At 34.9% G+C, this 20,110-nt stretch overlaps 1 protein-coding gene across 7 annotated transcripts in view; it reads left to right on the forward strand.

Moving 5' to 3' along the window:
- POLK (DNA polymerase kappa) overlaps nt 1-20,110 on the forward strand; it is a 33,398-nt gene that overhangs the window by 6,712 nt on the left and 6,576 nt on the right. For 5 of the 7 annotated variants that reach the window (XM_039730024.1, XM_039730020.1, XM_039730021.1 and 2 more), the window contains 9 exons: nt 2,567-2,742; nt 5,143-5,262; nt 10,800-10,952; nt 11,326-11,457; nt 13,192-13,345; nt 15,525-15,740; nt 17,399-17,523; nt 17,706-17,872; nt 19,823-19,855. In XM_039730024.1, the coding sequence (XP_039585958.1) occupies nt 2,608-2,742; nt 5,143-5,262; nt 10,800-10,952; nt 11,326-11,457; nt 13,192-13,345; nt 15,525-15,740; nt 17,399-17,523; nt 17,706-17,872; nt 19,823-19,855 (1,235 nt within the window). In that variant the 5' untranslated portion in view covers nt 2,567-2,607. Of the gene's footprint in view, nt 1-975; nt 1,888-2,566; nt 2,743-5,142; nt 5,263-10,799; nt 10,953-11,325; nt 11,458-13,191; nt 13,346-15,524; nt 15,741-17,398; nt 17,524-17,705; nt 17,873-19,822; nt 19,856-20,110 lie in introns of those variants that run through there. The other 2 variants (XM_039730026.1, XM_039730022.1) reach the window with 2 other exon arrangements.

Below are 20,110 nucleotides of genomic sequence, written 5' to 3' on the forward strand. Positions count from 1 at the left end.
CATCTGAGACAAGCAATATATTTTGTTCCACACAATAAGCTCAAAGATAAAATACACCACACTCATAAGTGGTGATCACCATTTATGAGACTTTATAAAGAAAATAATTTTTTCCATCACTGTGATTATCATAGTAATTTTTTATTGTTAGATATGTAACAATGAGATAGAGAAGACTTTCTTTTGACTAACAAATTAGTTTTTAAAGCCTCTGCTATATACTGAGCCTTTAAGAGTGCTCTGAATGAGGAAGAGGAAAGATTTGTGCATGTTAGGGAGTAAGACACTTTCAGGAATAAGGAACTGCTAAAAAAATTTTGAAAAATGGAAGCAATCTTGTGTTTATTCTTGTTTCTTGAATGCAATGATGATAAAAGAAGCAGGGAGAATAGTGGAGGAATATTTACTTTGATGAAAGTATTCCTGGGAAATGTTGCTTGTCGCTTACCAGAGATTGCCAGTAACCATGGAATTACTGGGAGATAATTATACAGGGGTGCTTATAAGCATCAGATGAAATTTGTAATGGTAGTTGGGATGCAGTGCTTTTTGCTTTGATTGAAGTCTAGCAAACCTCTTCTGATAAATGTGTTTGCTAAATGTAAGAGATTGTCCTACTGCAGCTGAAAAATTTGTGAAGATGTTCAGCATTGTAGTCTTTTATTTGATAAACATACATAAGAGCTATGAAGCCACTCCCATTCCCAGAAGCTCAAGTGCTACCAAAGAATTAAGAGAAGGGTCCTGATCTCTACATCAACTTATGTTCTTTGTAATACAACACACTGTATATAAAGAGAGCATTATGTAACTGATCTTGCATTTTTCAGCAGACACCATGGATAGTAATGTGAATTAACAGCATATGATTGAAATGGTGTGTTTTTGACAGAATGCAAAACGTTTCTTTAATATCTTGCCTTTTTTGTAAACATGCGTTTCTTTAATATCTTGCCTTCAGTTGGCTAGTATGTTTTAGTAGAAGAACTTCAGGAAAATATGAACATTGCCATCATTAATTTTTAGAAGTTACTCGTGTGGTTCTTTAGTAACAAAAATTCGCCTCTAAATGCAAAAACACATAATGACTTTCTTGTGTTTGGTTGATAATGAGGCCGACTTAAGTTCTGGCATGGGAAAGGGGCATTTAAAGGAAAAATGACACTCATGTTTGTGTATTTTGTGATTAAGGAAACTAGTGTATTTGCCTAAAAGGGTGGGGTTTCTCCAAATAGCAAGGGTTCTTGTCACAGGGAACACGGTAAAGTTGACGGTTGAATGTCCATTCTGCCTGACAATAAAACGAGTGGTTTATGAGTCAGTGACTTGGGGTAGGAAGAAATGGTTTCTGTGTGCTTTTCCAGTAATGAATACATGTTAAATAATTTATGGCATTATCACACTTGGACTTTTTGGTAGGGCCTCCTGCAGTATTACAAGAGATAATGGTTTTACTGAGGAGGATTGGTATAGATTAGATATGTTTTTACAGTGAGGGTGGTGAGACACTGGGACAGGTTGCCCAGAGAAGTGGTAGACGCCCCATGGCTGGAAACATCTGATGGCAAGTTGGACAGGGCTCTGAACAACCTGATGCAGTTGAAGATGTCCCTGCTCATTGCAGAGGGTCTGACCTGGTGACTTTTAAAAGGTCCCTTCCAACTCAAACTAATCTGTGAGTCTGCCTATTTGAATCGGCTAAAATAAGACCACTGGTTCATGGTACAGAAGATGAAATCTGCTTTCTTTATTTTTTTGAGATTAATTTAATAACTAAACAGTTCACCATATAATAAGATCCTATTGAGGATTCAGCAATTTACTTTCATAAAGAACAAGGGAAGGTGTCAGAAGTATCTGCATGTATAAGAAATTACAGATGACTTGGTAAGTTGCACCAGTTGGATACCATGGCTCAACACATAAAAAAAAAAAGTGCACAAATTTTATCCTGAATTAAGGTTTTATTAAAAACTTTTAATTGAAGCCATCTGATTTTAGAATAGGGGTTTTGACACAAAAAAATTGTGCTAAATTTGAGCTAGAAATTATTGAAAATTACATTTCTACAGGTTGACTCAGGCAGGGATGATGACCAAATGAGCAGTGGTTTTCTTCAATGTAAAGATATTGTAATTTTTTTTTTTCTTTTAATGTAATAGTGAGCAGTATTTTGTGTGTAAGATGGTAATGTTTCATCTGACAGGGTAATGTACAGGCACAAAAGTCGTGTTCATATGTAAGGTATAGTGAATGTCCATTCACATAAAGGTATATAGTCCACTTCATATAAAGGTACTAGCTTTTACCTGGGGCTGGTTTGTGCTCACTTATTTGTGTAAGGGAGGTTTTAAAGGAAAATGGTTTTAATTTAATGAGAAAAGAGAGTACTCTCTTTTCCGTCTTGAAACACTGATAGGTTATAGGTGGTTTGATGTGGTGTGTGTGGCAGGTCAGCCACTCTGTAGGAATATAAGTCTTCATATTTATGATAAATAAAACTAATGACTAATCCAATTATTGTTGTTATTCAGTTGAAACATAAATATTTTACTATTTTTTTCAGATATTAAGTCATAAAACAGGTACTTGTTTTCAAGAAATACAATGGACATGCAAAAAGTTTCTAACAGCTCTTGCAATGATGGAGTTCTACTTAGAATGGGCCTTAATGATAACAAAGCTGGAATGCAGGGTTTGGATAAGGAGAAAATCAATAAAATCATCATGGAAGCTACCAAGGTTGGTTTGATTACTTTTTTCTTGATGCTTTATTTGTGGTCCAGTGTTTTAAGGCCCTCTTCCTTCCCCAAGTTTTATCCCTCACATGTGTATATGGGTAGCATCTTCTTAGAAGAAATTTATATGTGGGGAGGAAGGAGAAGGGGCCATAGTTTAGTGTACTTCAGAGTATTGTTGGATTCATCCACAAGGACATGGGGGAGGACAACTGAGTATAGGCTTAAGTGCTCCCTTTTTGTCCAAAGCAGTACATAAATACTACAGCATTTTCCAGAGGTAATTGTGAAGACTGCATCTTCCTCTTTTTTTCCCCCTTTCCATTCCTTTTGTCCACCCCATCATTTATCAGCCAAGCAGATTTACTTCTTTTGGTCACCTTCCTGTAACTGATGAATTCGATATAATCAAGTTTTTTTTATAGTCAAGTTTTTGCTGCCTGTCTTTCTGACTGTCTTCTCAGTATGCCAGAGAAGTGGCCAATAGCATGCAGCTTTATACTAAAGATCCACAGAGACCCTCACAACTCTTCAAACCATTGAAATATTTGTCATCCTAGTTGTTACTGGAGAGTTCCAATAGAACAATGTAGGGATAACACTTTATCTGGGAAGCTCAGGGTTTTCTTACTTTTCCTTGCACAAATGTGTATTTTTTTGGTGTCACCATGGCCTGAAGATTATGTGCTTTGATGTTTTCCTCATGCATTCTGTACTGACTAATATTGCTCTGCAGTGATCTGCAGTGGTGGGACAGAGGGAGAAAGGAGGAGAGAGAGAGAAAACATGCTGCAAACAGTTCTTACGTAGCAAGCTTTTTCCCTTTCTTGCTTGCAGTTTCACATTGATAATACTTTATATGCTATCTAGCTCATTATTGATGTTTCTTCTATATATTGTGTTCACTCATTCTGAAAAATAGTGCTTTGTCAGACATATCCCAGATAATGATACTTACATAAAATATTTTGTTATTGCAATTACTGTTTTATTTCCTGGTATGAAATTGAGTGAACTATAAAATAGGCTTTCAAAACTGACATACAGGCGTCTGACTACTAGACTATATTTCTGTCAAAAAAGTGGAAGGGTTTATAATTGCCTGTTACACATCAAGAAATATGAAAAGAAGCATTGATTTTTTTCCTTAAGCTTTTCTATAATCTTTAAAATGACACCACCTGCTGTGATGTACACACTTGCACAAACTGCAAGAAGGTTTATAGCATTTCAACTGTGAAATACTGCGAGAAATAAAGAAAAAAAATAAAATCTTACTAATAATCTCAATAACTTTGTGGTTTTCTACACCTACATTTTGGCACTCATTTCTTTCAGTGAGTCTCAGCAAGCCATATTTGATGGCATAGGGGAGAAAAGATAAAGGGCATATCTGACATTCAAAGAAAACACACCCTAATTTTTTCTAATGAGATGTTACTTCTAATGAAACATGACATATTACAGCTCTGCCATCATCTTTTTTATAGTTATTATGAAAGTGGATATTTTTGCTTTTTATATAAATGCTTGAATCTGAGTTGACTATGGCTGAATTCTTGGTATCAGTGACAGTTTGGTGGTCAGGCATTTTGACCTAAAGATCTGTTCATTTTTGCAGATTTTTCCAAGTAGATTGACAAAAGATTTCTTGCAAATATTATTTCACTTGTAAGCTAAGACATATTGCAAGAAAAATACTTCATTTCCTAGTTTTGAATTTTTCTGCTTCATTATATGCCCTCCTTTCTTTGTTCTGAGTCAAGAGGGAGAGTCACATTATAACATGTCTTTTTATTACATCTCCTTGTATTCATGCCTTTTTTTGAAGGAACAATTACATATGTAAGAGCAACAGGGCTACTTTTATACTCATTTGGTTTTCATCATCCTCTTGCAAGTAGCTTATGATTCTGCAGTGTCCTTCAAGATTAAATGGCCAACAAAATATTCAACATTACAAGTGAATTTGACTTATACAATGTCGTTATGTATTTCCATATTTATTAAGCTATAATAAATATAGCTTAATATTGGAAGTCTGAAAAAATGCTAAAATAAATTTTTATTAGAACTTAGTAATCCATATCTTGGAGGTGTTGCAAAGAATAGTTTGACTTTTTTCTACTCTTTCAAAATTTTTATTGTCAACTGTTAGGCTAAATAAACGTACAAAGTTCTTTAAATAACTCCTTAAACTCCTTTGTGCAGGAGAAATATATGTGTCATTTGAAGAGATGTAAAGAACCAGTGATCTTTTTTTATATGAAAATCCAAAGCATGCATTAGAAACCATCTCTGTGTTCTATGTTTTCTGTATTTAAAGATCAAAAGTGGTTGCATAAAGACAAGGTAAAGCCAAAAAGAAAAACACGGTGGTTTTGTGTTTTTTTTTTTCTTTCAGGGGTCTAAATTTTATGAAAATGAACTTAAGAAAGATCAACAAGTTAACCAACGAATTGAAAAAATGATGCAGCTGAAAGAGAAAATTACAGCACAACAGCTCTTGAAAGCACAGATGCAGGTATTGGTCTTCTAAAGACATACTGGGCTAAATGTTGGGTCATAAAGATTTTGGTGTGTTCTGGTTTATTGCATTAAATTTTGCCAGCAGGCACAATGTTAAACTACCATTTGATGTTAGACATACAAGGAAAACTGCACACTATTTTGACGGTCATCTTAATATAAACTTGTAAGAAGAATAGTTCATAAAATTATTTTGAAATGTTCTCTAAATGAGTAAAATGAAACAAATCAATTCCTGTGTTTCCAAGTCTGATGAATTTGAAGTTATGTCATTATGATTTATGTAAAGGTTTGTTAAATACTTTGCTAATAAGTATCATATCACTATTGAGCTTGGAATTTACATATATTTGTGTCCAGTGGCCTGTGATGGGATGAGAAAGATCAGAGTTGTCAATAATATGCCTGTTTTAAGCTAATTAATAAAAATCATCATGGGAAGCAGTCAAAAGAAATGCAAGTGTCCGGAACTAGGCAGGTGAAGAGGCTGTTCTTCTTTTCAAATGATAGATTGTAGTCTCCAAAGTATTACAGTGTATGAAACATTAAAAGAAAGGTTGCACACCAAACATTACTAGGCACTACAGAGTTAAAATTGTTTGTAGGAGCTGAATTCCTTTCCATTTTCATTTTTGCTGTGATTCAGTCTTAAATGATTGCTTGCTAGTTTTCCTTGACAGGATTCCTGTTTTATTCACTGCACATAGCAGATTGTGTTCACTGAGGGGCAAATTATTCACTCTTTACCATTGTCCGTAATGTTCGATGGGTGGCTCTAAGCTTTATTTGTTGAACTCCAGTTTTGAATACAGAATTACTGATTTCCTAATAGAGTTTTTTATATTGTACACCACATGCTGTGAATTCTTAATTCTTGCAATATTCCAGCAAAGTAGATCGATTTTTTTTTATTTGTAGATGGAGAGCTGAAACACATGAAGATTAAACACATCCTTTGATTTTCAGTGCCATTGTGAGGATTAAAGGTTGAGCACTTTTTGGTGTACAACCTTTTTTGTTCATTTCAGGTTTACAAACCACTTCAGTACTTTAGATGCCAGTGTTTCAAATTTGTTCCAAGAAAAGTTTGCCATTCTGAGTACCTCTGAAAAGTTTGTTGTAAGCCTGTGTGTCACAATTGTTTTCAGTGAATCTTAAACCTGGATTGTTGGTCAACAAGCAGATTGTTGACAAACTCTGCTTGTCCAGAGTTTTTTCAGTTAGTTAATGTAGCTTTTATGTAATATAATTACAGAAAAAATGCTTCTGTTTCCATCCTACCTTCACCAGGGAACTATTTATTTTACAGAGAATAGTCTATCTTATAGGATGAATTACATTAATAACACAAATTTTATAAATAATGTTATTATATAGTTATGTAATGAGAGAATATGTAGTGCACTTTGTGGAAACCAAAAAATTTCTGTTGCTTTGTCTATCTTCATGTTGTCTTTTTTGGAAATTGATTCCTTGATATTGCAATATAATTTTACAATCTTTTAATGTTTCTTACGAAAACTGATTTATATAGAGGAAAAAAGAAACTTAAGTTAAATTATCTCGTATGTCTTTTACTGGGACTTGGGTTTCAAATTCCATGCTTGAAACCTTTATGCTTCTTGCTGAAGTAGCAGTCATCTTTATTTCCAATAAATAAACTGTAAAATCAGTGGTCATACTGCATGAGAAATGTCATTAGAGGAGTATAGTAGGCACACTTTTTTGCTGGCTAATTTGAGATCCTTACTTCTGTAAAAACATTGGATTTTTGTTCTATTCTCTGTATACACATAAACTCTGGTTTATGATTGTTGCTGCCGTTATTCTCCCAGCACAAATTCTGATCGTTTTGCTCTCTCCTCTGCTTTCTTTTAATTTGTCATATCCTGAATTTTTGTTTCTTGTCCCACATTCACAGATCACCGTCAGTCCTCTTTACAAAACAGTCCTTGTTCCAGAGTCCTCATTGAAATCTGTGAACTTGAAGCCAGTCTTCTCTCTCTGTATTTGATATTCTAAATACCTTGCCCTTTTTCTGTTTCTTACCCGCCAGCTACATCTCCCGAGGCCTTCACCTTTTGCTTTGTCTTGTTTGGTTTTCTTAATAATTGCTGTGTGTTGTTTAATCAGCTCCAATCAGTTGTGGATATAGTCAGTTCTTACTATCATCTTCTCTGTTGTTCTTATCTATTGAGTTTTTGACTCTTCTTTTACTGCCTTCTGATAAGAGAGCCTATTCTGCTAAAATTGTGAATGGGAAGTATTCTGGAATTAGAAAGGTATCTGTATATCTACCTCTATGAACACTGCGTGTTCTCGTCTGCAAGTGAAGTCTTGTTTGTAGGATGGTTAGAGGCTCAGGCATGGATTCCTAAGCTGGCAGTTGAATTAAGTCCTGTAAGGTAAAACCAAACCAAAACATCTCCATATACTGGACTTTTGGACAAAATCCTGGTTACATGGTGGAAACAGTAATACAAATAAAATGTAGAGTCTGCAACACAATACTGTTGTTTTTGCCATTAAAATGTGTGGAACTCCTTGAGGTTCAGCAGTAATTTGTAATAAATTAAAAAGTGTGCAGCTGTTGCCATATTTGGAAACTGCTGTACTGATGTTTGCTGTTTTTTTTCATCCATGTCGGGTTTATCCCGGATGTTTATTCTGTAAATAATTACCATTGTCTTGCTTTTAATGACTTTTCTGTCTTGCTTTGAAAACTTATATATTCTACTGTGGGATAAGAAAAAAAGGAGAAGTTACTCTTCAAATTGTCTAAAAGCAGTTATAAGGAAAATTAAACTTCTAATTTTGGTTCTTTGGTGGTTTGGTGTTTTTTTAGCCTAGTTTAAAAATATATATTAAAAAGTATCTCTACTTTACAAATGTTTATTGAAAGCAGCTTTTAAATACTTGTCAGCCTGGCTTGCATGTAAGGAATTACTCCACAAATTTTAAGGAGTTTTGTAGGTGCCAAGAATTCTCTGGGTAGATCTGGTTGTGTTTTGTTTTGGCATAATCCTTGTATCAGTTTCTTTTGCTGAAGAGTAATCTTTTTGTATTTATTAGTTTTATGTAATTTTGCTTCATTCTTTAGATGTGTATGTTAGCTAATCAGTAAGTGTGATGTTAGCAATATATTTAGGGAGAAAAAGCAAACCAGAAGTTAGTTATAAACGTGATAAATTGAAATGCAGAAGTTATGCTACTAGAGCAGCACTTGATAGTATTAATTACACAACTTGAATTTGAGAGCAACCTGAAAATTATCTTTAAAGTAGAATTTAAAATAAGGATGTTTTTGATGAATTGTGACTTGAATCCTTTTGAATTAGTACTATATGGAAATAATGTAAATACACCACTTCTATTTGGTTTTTGTCTGTTTCTTTGAATGGCTTCCCCTTTGTATGTTTAATCTGTCTGAACTAGTTTTCTCAGCCTCAGAGAACATACTGTGCTCTTTTGTATTGAGTAGCTTAGTTTAAGGCTCTCTAGCATTTCATCCCTTGTAGCAACTTGGAAAAAAACTAAGACTTTGTAAATTATTAATCAGCAATTTAAATAGAAAATTCCAAGCTCACTTGCCTTGGTTGAAGTGTTTTGAGCTCAAAGACGGTTCTTGTGGATGAGGTTTTTATGTTTTTTTATTAAGCAATTCTGTTGAGGGAAGTAAAAAAGAGAAGAACCATGCAAATTGCATGTAAACATTCCTCTCCAGAACTACAAATGCATTATAGTCAGTCCAGAGACATTTCTGTACTGGTACCCTGATGTCACGAGAGTGTGTGTGTCCTTGTGCCTGCAAGCAAAGTAAAACTTTGGTTCATTTTTGCTAATTCCATTTCTTGCTGTGTTATCTTGTTGTGAAGCCTATTGGGACTTCTTACTAGCAGTAGCAGCCTTTTGTTGTGTAGATTAAGGTTGCCTAGTCATGAATATGATTAGGTAATCTTATTTTCACGGCATGTTCTTTTGGGATTTTTTTCCTGTATTTTCTCTTCTAGAATGATGTGTGATGTTGCTGCCAACATAGTTATAATAAAAATCCCTTGTCAAATATTTCACAATTTTTCATGACAGCACAGCTCATACTTTATTCATAGGCCAACAGTATTTCAGGAACAAGCACATGATATGTATGACTTTTGGTAAAAACACAAGCATTTTAAGCACAAAGTACTTTGTAAAGCAATCTGCCTCAAAACACCATGGAGCTGATGAAACAGTACTGCTCACACAGACATACATCTTTAACATTTGGAGTGAAACACACTTCGTGTATAGACTATTCTGTAAATAACTTGCACTCTTCTTAGCAATCTAGCCTTATATGATATGGGTTCCTGTGACAAAAGTTGGGGACTTTTACCTGGGGGATTGACAGTAGCTTACTTTGTGGTAATAGAACATGGATGTTTGAGACCTTATTTCTGGCAAATAAGACAAAATAGATGGATGTGTCCTGTGAGCTGCTGATCTTCTCTTCACCATTCTAGGCCAATTTTTTGAAGTGTGATAGCTTTATTTAGGAATGCTGGAAATTGTTTAATAGCATGTTTTCATGTTTTTTTAAACAACTTGCATTTCTAAAACTAAGTACTTTTAAGTAAAACTTCATACTAAAGGGTCTTACAAAGTTTGTTTGACTCAAATACATCTTTTTTTGTCATGTTATGTGGAGTTTTGTTGTTTGGTGGGTAGGGTTATCTGCTGGTTTTGGCTGGGATAGTTAATTTTCTTCACAGCAGCTCACATGGGGCCATTTTGGTTTTCTGCTGAAAGCAGTGTTGATAATGAAGAGATACTTAGCTATTGCCAAGCAACACTTGCACAGAGCCAAGACCTTTTCTGCTCCTCCCCACCCCACCAGTGGGAGGCTGGGGGTGCACAAGGACTGTGAGGGGACACAGCCAGGATAGCTGACCCCAAATGACCACAGGAATATCCCAGACCATAGAGCATCAGGCTCAGCTTACAAAGTGGGATGTAGATGAGTGAAGGATGGAGCTTTGCCGCTATGGCATTTGTCTGCCCAAGTGACTCCTACATATGATTAAGCTGTTTTTCCTGGAAATGGCTGAACACTTGCCTGCCCATGGGAAGCAAAGAATGAATTCTTTATTTTGATTTACTTGCATGCACAGTTTTTGTTTTCTGTGATAAATTGTCTTTATTTCAACCCATGGGTTTTTTTATTTTTATTCTTCAGACTCTTCCACCATGAGGGATTGAGTGGCTGCAGGAGCTTAGGTGCCAGCTGGGGCTAAACCACAACAGCTGTGGTTTTTTCCATTGGGTTTTGGGGTGATTTTTTTTCAGCAATTGCTGCAGCAGCATTCTCTCTGAGAACAAGTTTCCTCCAAAGCTTTTTTGGGATTTTTAGTTGGTACTGGTTTGGTGGGGATTTGATTTGTTGAGGTTTTTTTCTCTAACTATATGCAAGATTCATCTGAGTTTTAGGATCATCTATACTGTTGCACTTCTGCCAGGTTAGTAGTATTTAAATGACTGGTTTATTCTGTTCAGGTGGACAGACTTGTGATAGAACTGGAACAGAACCGTAACCTTAGCAGTACAATTGTACACATTGACATGGATGCCTTCTATGCAGCTGTGGAAATGAGAGACAATCCAGAGCTGAAGAAAAAACCTATAGCAGTGGGATCAATGAGTATGTTGGTAAGGCTGAATGTTAAACTAATACAAAAATCAATTGCATGAACCTTAAGCCTAATAAACCATAAAAAAATAGCAGAAATATAATGACACTGTTTTATATGAAGTGTGGAAAACCCAAAAATAATAAAGGAAACAGCAATTGTTCGACCTGACCATGTAAGCTGGATTTTTCAGTAAAAAAGTGTACTAGTTAAAATTTAAAGTATGTAAGCATATTTAAATGAAAAGGCAGGAAGAGGGGGAGTGAAAATGTATATAAAGTATTGGCTTTGTTAGTCTTTTCTGTATGGAGATACATGATTAGAATTTTATTATTTAATTCTAAACTTAAAGTTTGATTACTGAACACTAAACTTACTTAATCTCTCTTAAGTCCACCTCAAATTACCATGCTAGGAGATTCGGGGTGCGTGCAGCCATGCCTGGATTTATTGCTAAAAGGCTATGTCCACATCTAACTATAGTACCACTAAACTTTGAAAAATACGGCAAAGTGAGTAGAGAGGTAAGTCTGAAAGTGGTCTCTAACCAAAAGTGAGTGTATTGTTTTTAGCCTGTGTCAATAACATCAGTTCTAAATAGTATAAAAAGTGATAATTTAAGTATTAAATTCTTCAGTAATGCAGCTTTAAACATAAGCCTAACAAAATATTGGTACTCTTGGACAAGGAGATGAAAAAGCTGTTTACCCAGTCTGTCAATTCTACTGAAGTTAGTAGTGTTGCTGATAGACGTTTTGAAAATCTCTTGAGTTTTATTATTCTTAAAAGTTAAAATCATGGAACATAATCTAGTTTCTAGGAAGTTGCAAGTACCTAGGAGACGTGGAGATGATAATTTCATGCAATGTGTAATCGTACTTTTGAATGCTAATTACTGGAGAGAAAAACAGAGCATTAGTGACTTATAAATGCAAATTGATTTTTTTAAAAAATAAGGGACTTCATAAAGCAAAAGAAATACGGAGAAAATAAATAATGTTTTGCTTTAATGGAAGTAGTTTTACTTAGTGCCAGAGGAAATAGTTATGATAGATAAAAGCCTCTTAAAAAAAAAAGGATAAGAGGTCTTTTGTACATTTTAATCAAACTAGTGCATGGCACAAATCTCCTGACTTTAAAAAAATTGTGTCAGTCCTTCTTTATTTTTATGAAGCAACAAATGTACAAATATAAAGTAAGATATTAGTTTATTTTTTTCACATCTGAAAAAAAAAGGCATATATAAATATGCCATATTTCAGAATGGGTTTGAACTTAAGGATCTTGGATTTCATTATATGTATTTCACAATGCTTATTTCATTTGTTGTTTGATAGGGTAAAGTATTAAATAATTAGAGATCTGGCTTGGTCTGGCCTTTTAGTTATTTTTTTCTCTTGGGATTTGGATTGAAAATAGTTAAATTTATTTCATTTTGTCTTTTAAAGTTCATAGTGAATCCTATCTTCATTCAGTTTCAGAAAGATGAAGTGCATGTGGACAAATCTTGTAATACCTAAGAGCTTGACTCAAACTGATAGGAAAAAACATAGAAAAAATCATAACATAGTCATGTGGACAAATCTTGTAATACCTAAGAGCTTGACTCAAACTGATAGGAAAAAACATAGAAAAAATCATAACATAGTCAGGTTTTCCTCCAGATTTAAAAAAAAGAGAGAAGGTAGAGCTTTTGTTTTGACCTTTTATTTTGTTTCCTTCTAGAAAAATGGACTTATAACTAAAGTTTTTCCAATGGGTTTTGCCTGTGGCTTTAACCACTGCTCTGAAATATTTTCTGTAACTTCAATTTAATGTAATTTAAAACTTAGGATTTTTTTGTTGCTAGTGGATTTCTTTAACCTTTGTGTATGTGATATCTGACACACTGAGCACAGAAAATGTCATCAGTTTATCTGCTTTGCTGAGTTTCCATGTCCTCAGAGTTTTATTCAGATGGTTATTGTAGTGTCAGTGAACCCAGTGGCTGTGCAGTCCTTATACACTTATCTTAGTACCCTTTGCTGTTAAATACACTGCTCAAAATCTGTTTAGTTCTCACCTACTATTAATATCTCACTACTTGGAGAAGCATTGCTGTAATTTTACAATATCAAGAAATAATTTGTATTGTCAGTATCTTTATTATTTATTGATCATCTGGAAGTTTCTGAGTATATTTGTTCATGTCCTGATTTTGTGTCAAGATCTGCTCTTATAGCGACATGGCTTTAAACTTTTACTATGTATTTATTGAGGTTAGAGAAATACTGGCTGAATATGATCCCAATTTTATGCCTATGGGCCTAGATGAAGCCTACCTGAATATAACAGAGCACTTGGAGGAAAGGCTGAACTGGCCTGAAGATAGAAGAAGGTTCTTTTTTAATACAGAAAGCACTACAGGAATAGGTAAGCAAATTACTCACTTTTCATGAGGTCACCAGACACTGAGACAGAGTGTTTCTTTTAGAGATCTTAGGCAGAATCATGAAAGCAATAAATTAGAGTTAGAATTTAAGCTTTATTTTCCTTAGTAGGATTACTTTATTACAGTAGTACAGAATTTGTCATTCAAATGGCAAAGGACTTCTGCAAGCAGAATCAGTGCAGTGCAATCTATAAGAATCAAAACAAAAAACTTACAATACAATATGACCTGGACTGGGTGAATAGCACACAGTCTGCTGTATCAATATAACAATCATAATCTAGACACAAAAATCATATAAAAGAACATAAGTCACTCCCTCAATCCTCAGAGGAAGCAGATGAAGGCAGAGGTGTCCTTGGCCATTGGGATGTCCCAGGTCTCACTGTCCAGCTCTGGTCTCTGGTCTCTGTCACCTTTGACAGGTCCTCCTCCAGGCCTGTCAGAGGTGACAGAGAGACAGCTCTGGGGGTGCAGGCAGGCGGGGCTGTGGGGGCTGCAGACAGGGCTGTGGGGGCTGCGGGCAGTGCTGTGGGGCTGTGGGGGGTTCAGACAGTGCTATGGGGCTGAGGGCAGTGCTGTGGGGCTGCAGGCAGTGCTGTGGAGGGTTCAGGCAGTGCTGTGGAGGGTTCAGGCAGTGATGTGGAGGGTTCAGGCAGTGCTGTGGGGCTGTGGGGGGTTCAGGCAGTGCTATGGGGCTGAGGGCAGTGCTGTGGAGGGTTCAGGCAGTGCTGTGGGGGGTTCATGCAGTGCTGTGGAGGGTTCATGCAGCGCTGTAGGGCTGCAGGCAGTGCTGTGGAGGGTTCATGCAGTGCTGTGGGGCTGCAGGCAGTGGGGCTGCAGGCAGTGCTGTGGAGGGTTCAGGCAGACACTGCTCTGGGAGCTGCAGCTTCCCAGTGCTGCAACAGGGCCATCCACAGCACTGGGCTGGCCGGCTGTTGGATATGCAGCAGCGCAAGGAGCGGAGTGAGCATGGCAGCAGAGAATGACTGCTTGCCTTATGAAATGGCATAAGACATGCTGACCACATTACATGGGGTTGGGAGCAGGGGTTGCCAGTCATGTGCTTATAAGCTTCAGATAAGCTGCACCCACTAAAAGTGTAGATACTTCAGTCCTTCCATAATTTGTCCTCTCATATATTTTCTGCATCCAATTTAGTTTACAGATTAACTTACTCTACTGCTCACCTCTGAATAAAATGTACACTGCTAGTGACTTGGACTTGGAGAATTTTTTTTCTTTTGATGTGAATAAAATGTTTGAAAAGTGGTGCTAGATTTTCTAAACCAAATGGTGTGGTTTAGGTCTGCATTACAATTCAGCTTGATAATTTTGGAAATAAGTAGCAGAAGCACTGCAGGATTTTAGAAATGTTCAAGATATTACTGGATTTCACTTGTACATCCACTTGAGAATAATAGAAGTAGTCATACAATGGTTGAATGATGCACAAACTGGAATATTTATACTACCTGTATTCAAAATTTCTAACAGTCATTAAGAGGATAATCAAGTGTACACTACTACAGAAAAGCATTAATAAAATATAAAGCAACAAACTGGAATAGTCTTTACAAAATCAGTGTCACTGTTACGTGGTCATGTGCTTCTTCACACTTGCATGATATCTTAGTTCCTCTGTTAGTTCCAAACACAAAGAAGTGCTCAGAGTGTGAAACTGTAATAGTAAAGTTTATAGAGTCAAATAAAGGCCTGCTGATATAACTTATTCTATTATGCTTGCAGTTGAAAATGAGAAGCTCATCAGGCTGATCATTGTAGAACTAGATATTCCAGAATCCTAATTTTATTTGGAGAATATTGAAAAAAATTCTGTGGAAGAGAGCATCTGACCTTCAATCTGGTATAAAACAACAATAATGATAAAATCTCACTGATTTTGCTACAGTAACAGGCCATTAAAACTTTTGCTTTTCTGGAAGTTATGTCCAGTCTACTAACCAATTCCTTCAATCTCAGCCAAGCTCAAATCATAGCAAAAATGCAGCAGTTACAGCTCTCCAGTCTTTAAAGAAAAAAACAATGCAACTGCTTTCTCTAACTAAAGATAGAAAGAAATAAAACTGCTTATGAACACTGAAGAAGGAAATCAGTCTGTGTGGACGTATTAATTGTTTGTGTTTCTCTCTAACTTAGATAAAGATTGTATGAATGTGTCTGCCAAATTTAATGAAGGTGAAGTCTCTTCTTCACCAGTACTGTTTGAAGACAACTCATCTCTGATGGATGACAAACATGAACAAAGAAGTCTATCAATGGAAAACTCAGTTGTCTTTGGAACTTCTGCAGAGGAAGTTGTGAAGGAAATTCGCTTTAGGATTGAGCAGAAAACTCAACTGACTGCTAGTGCAGGTATTCAGACACATTGGAAAATTAATATTTGTTTTTCCATAATGTCTTCTGCTTTAATCTCAGAGGCCATTAATTTAAGAATTTACCCTTGCCACAGTCTTCTTGTGCAACAAAAGTATGCTGTCTTTGAAGGTCTGCAAAGAATGTGACTTCCAGTTATTTCAAGAGATGTCATGAATATCCAAGCCACTACTGTTTATTTTCTTATTTACTATTTTTTAAATTGAAACAGATATGTCATCTTTTTGCTTTTTTCTACTTGAAATAAGAGTAAGCAGTGAGGAAGAATGGAAGACCAGTGCACTTGAGCTAATCTTAGCACAGCTGGTTAGTCTAGTGCATTGTGTAAATTGCTTTTGTTAGATGGTGTGTCATAGTGAAATCTGATTTCTATACTGCTTTTAGTTTGAATAGCAAATGTGTGCTATTATGTGTTTCTAACTTCACACTGTTTCTTGCTTAAAACAATATCAAAATTCATTAAAATTTTAGTCCTAGAGAAGTAAATGAACTGAAGTTAATGAACTCTTTAATAGCTTTTTAATATTTATCAATCAAGTTCTATGTCTTGGCTTCAGACAACCCACTTTTATACCTCAGCTGTTTTGGTTGACTAAAACCAGTGTATGTCTCTAGCCACTTATTTTGGATGCCATCCAAACTGCTTCATGAACCAGGTCAGTGAGGCATCAGGAAACGATGAGCTTATGAAGCAGCTGCAGAGGGTCAGGAAAGTGTGGAATGTAAGCAGAGGCGGAGAAACAGCTAGTAAGAAGAAGCAGGATGAAACCCCCTCCCATGTATGTTATCTGATAAATAATAGCAGAATAACAGTTTTGTTTACTAAAGTTTTGTCTTCTTAAGGATAAGTTAGTGTGTAGAAAACAGGCATAGCTCTTACAAGTGCAAACAGAGGTTTTAAGCCCCAAAATTAAAAATAATTAAAAGGGTAACTGAAAAAATACTGATAGTCAATAATAAGTAGAGTTATTTCTGCCATCTTGAATAATATGTTATATCAGTGAGCAGACTTCTAGGGCTGTAGGACAAAATTATTCTTTTTTTTGCTAAACAAATTCCAGAGTTAATTTGTAAAAACAGTTACTTTGATAGAAGAGAGCTATCCTTCCTAATTCCTCTGATGTCTGTGAAATATATATAAATTTATAATTACTACATTCCAGTGGTAGCCCACAAAATAATAGAATTTATTAAATTCTCTCAAAAAAAGTCTTTTTGCTGAAATACAAGGAAGAAAGGTCTCCTTACTTAAGAGTTCATTGTAACTACCATAGTATGTATTTTCTTTCTTACCATAATCGCCATCATAAAATTATTGACTCGTGAACTGATGTTATTTTTGAGGACTTATTATTTAAGCCCTCTCAACTAGTGCTCTTTACGTTTCCCTGACTATCTTAAAATAGGAAGTACACTTTATTTAAGTTATATTTTATGTATTACATGTGTTACGTGATAGTCACAAAATTTCTTCACAGAATTGTATCAAAGGTGGTTATCAGTAATCATAATTCTTTTCCTTATTTTAGTTTTTGCCAAGTATAAAGACTACTCTGTAGCTTATAAATATTGGGTAGTTGAAATTAAACTTTGTCTTATATTTTTTTAAATTACCATGTTTTTTGTTTGTTTTTCAGGAATAGCACCAAATACAATGTTAGCAAAAATGTGCAGTGATCGTAATAAGCCTAACGGCCAATACAGAATTTCTCCTGAGAGACTGGCAGTGCTAGACTTCTTAAAAGATTTGCCCATTAGAAAGGTAAGAGACACGAGGACATTTACTATTCTGTCATGTAATGTTTTTATGTTCTAGAAGCAAGAGTTTTACTGAGGAGGTAGAATTTTCTAGGTAATCTTCCATGTTGTGTTTGATTTAAATTTTCTTAGTAAAGGATCTACAAATTGAAATTTTTCACTATAATGTTACATACTCTTTTCTAGGTGCCAGGTATTGGAAAAGTAACAGAGAAGATGTTAAAAGCCCTTGGAATTGTGACTTGCTCAGAACTGTACCAGCAGAGGGCACTGCTTTCTCTTCTTTTTTCAGAAATATCTTGGCGTAATTTCTTGGATATTTCCCTTGGTTTGGGCTCAACACATTTGGAAAAGTAAGTCATGGGGGTTTCTTCATTCTGTGTTAACATTTTTCTGAATGTTTCCTTGTGTATGTTACATACGAACATATTATTTAATTGGCAAATGTTATGGAAATACGCTTGTTTCATATATTTTTTTAAATGTCTGATGCCTGTTATTGTTATACTTACGTCTAAGATGCAGTATCCAAACATGAAGAAAACAAAGGTTTGTACAGCCATGTCTAAATATGCAATCCAAAAAATCTCATCAGGGAAGTTGTACATAAATGTATGTCAAGAGATCTAGGCAGGATAACCTTATAATTATCAAAATAGCTAATCATAACTGAGATATCCTGAGAAGAGTTGTGCACTCCCTTTTCTTCAGAAACAATGCACATTCATTAGTGTTTATGATTTTGGAATTATAATGAAAATCACAAATTGTCAGGAAGTTTCTGTGTCTCTTATCAGGATTACGTATTTGTAATACCAACATGTGAATTTGGTGGAATAGAACTGAAGGTTATTATATCCTTCTTAATACATGTTCTTTTAAGGTTGGCTGTGCTTTAATGGCTTTTAGCCTCCTTTTTAGGATGGGAGAAGTCAGTCCTAACAGTGCATATATCTTTTGAACAATATTTGTCATTTCTAAGCCTGTCCTGGAGAGAAACATGTTCTTTAAAAAGACGCAAAACATAGCATTTTACTGTTTGTTTAACTAAGAGCCTTTATTAAGAATTGACTTCTTTTTGAAATATATTCCTTTCCACAGCACTGAAATTCTATTTTAAAGTAGTTTGACAATGATTTGATTTTATTCGAAGTTCCAAAGTGTCTTATGAACTTCTGAAAGCCCTATTCTGTATTATATCTGTAATTTCTCTGACAATAATTTTCCCTTTTTTCCATTTGACTGCAAAATAATATAGGTAGTTAGCAGTTTGAAGCCCAGTAATGTGCTAGCACAAATTTTTGTGTGGTTTTTTTTCTATTAAGAGTATAAAAATATTTTTTTAAAATATGTGGTAAGACTGACTTGGTGAAGGTGACTTGATAAAAGATAAAACACAATTTTCAAAATATTTTTTTCTGTTAATATATAAACAGACCTTGGATAGTCTTTTAACAATTGGTGCTCTTTCTTCTTATTCATCCTAGTTTGGTGGTTAGGTGTTTTACAGCCTGGGATATCTCCCAGTACATTTTGGAAAAAAAAGGAAATTTTTTTTTATTTTTTGGTCAGCACCAACCTGATTTCAGTGATTTTAGTGTAGAGAAAGCAAACACTTAATATATTAAAACAGTAAATAGTAAATAGAACAGTAAATAGTTCATCTTATTGTGTCTGACTACCTTCTTTTAAAAAAATTTGACAATACCAAATTTGTGATTTCCAATACTTGAAAACAGAAGAATGACCTGAAATTGCTCTGAGGTATCTGCTTATATGCAGAAGAGTTGTTAAAGAATACTCAATTAACACTGAGCAAGAAAGCAACAAACAAAAAAAGCTTTAACATATCAACTTAAAGCTGAACTATCTTTTAGACTGAAAGCAAAATATTTCCTCAGGTCCTCAGATAAAAGAAATATTCAAATATACATGTATGTATGGGATTCTAATAGCCATGCTTCACAGTTATAGCTAAGACAGCACAGGATTTGTAGTTTGTTTTCTTTTTGAATCAGGCTCCCTCTGACATAATAGGTGAGTTCTGAGGGAATTTTTTGAAAACTTTTTTTTTTAAAGACATCTAAGTCTGATCTGTGTCTTTCCTTAAGCTACAGTGTTTTTTTAATTCTCCTTTTTGCACTTGCTTAAACTTGATGTACAAGATTTGTAGAAAAAATTAGCATCCCAACTTCATAGAAAAGACTGCTGTTAGTTATTTGAGCATGATTGATTGACTGAGTTTATTGAAAAGATAACATTTCTACATCAAGTAAGTATAATCAACTTTTTTCTCTTTAAAGGGATGGAGAAAGAAAAAGTATGAGCACTGAAAGGTATGCTTCTTTAATACTGAAAAAACTACATTAACCATTGGAAGCACTAAATACCAAGTAATGTATACTTTTATTAGTCATATCATTTTATTGTGTATTTATTTAAAAATGCACATATACAACAATCTCACTTAATCAGATTCAAGCTTTGATTATTTTTTGTCCTTGGCTCCAGAGCTCCATGGAGGTATTTTTGTTTGAGTATTCTCTTATAATCCAATTCTGCTAGAGCCTCTAATGCATCAAAGTGATCTT

Source organism: Passer montanus, unplaced genomic scaffold, assembly GCF_014805655.1.
Source record: "Passer montanus isolate IOZ18808 unplaced genomic scaffold, ASM1480565v1 scaffold7, whole genome shotgun sequence".
Taxonomy (NCBI): Eukaryota; Metazoa; Chordata; class Aves; order Passeriformes; family Passeridae; genus Passer; species Passer montanus.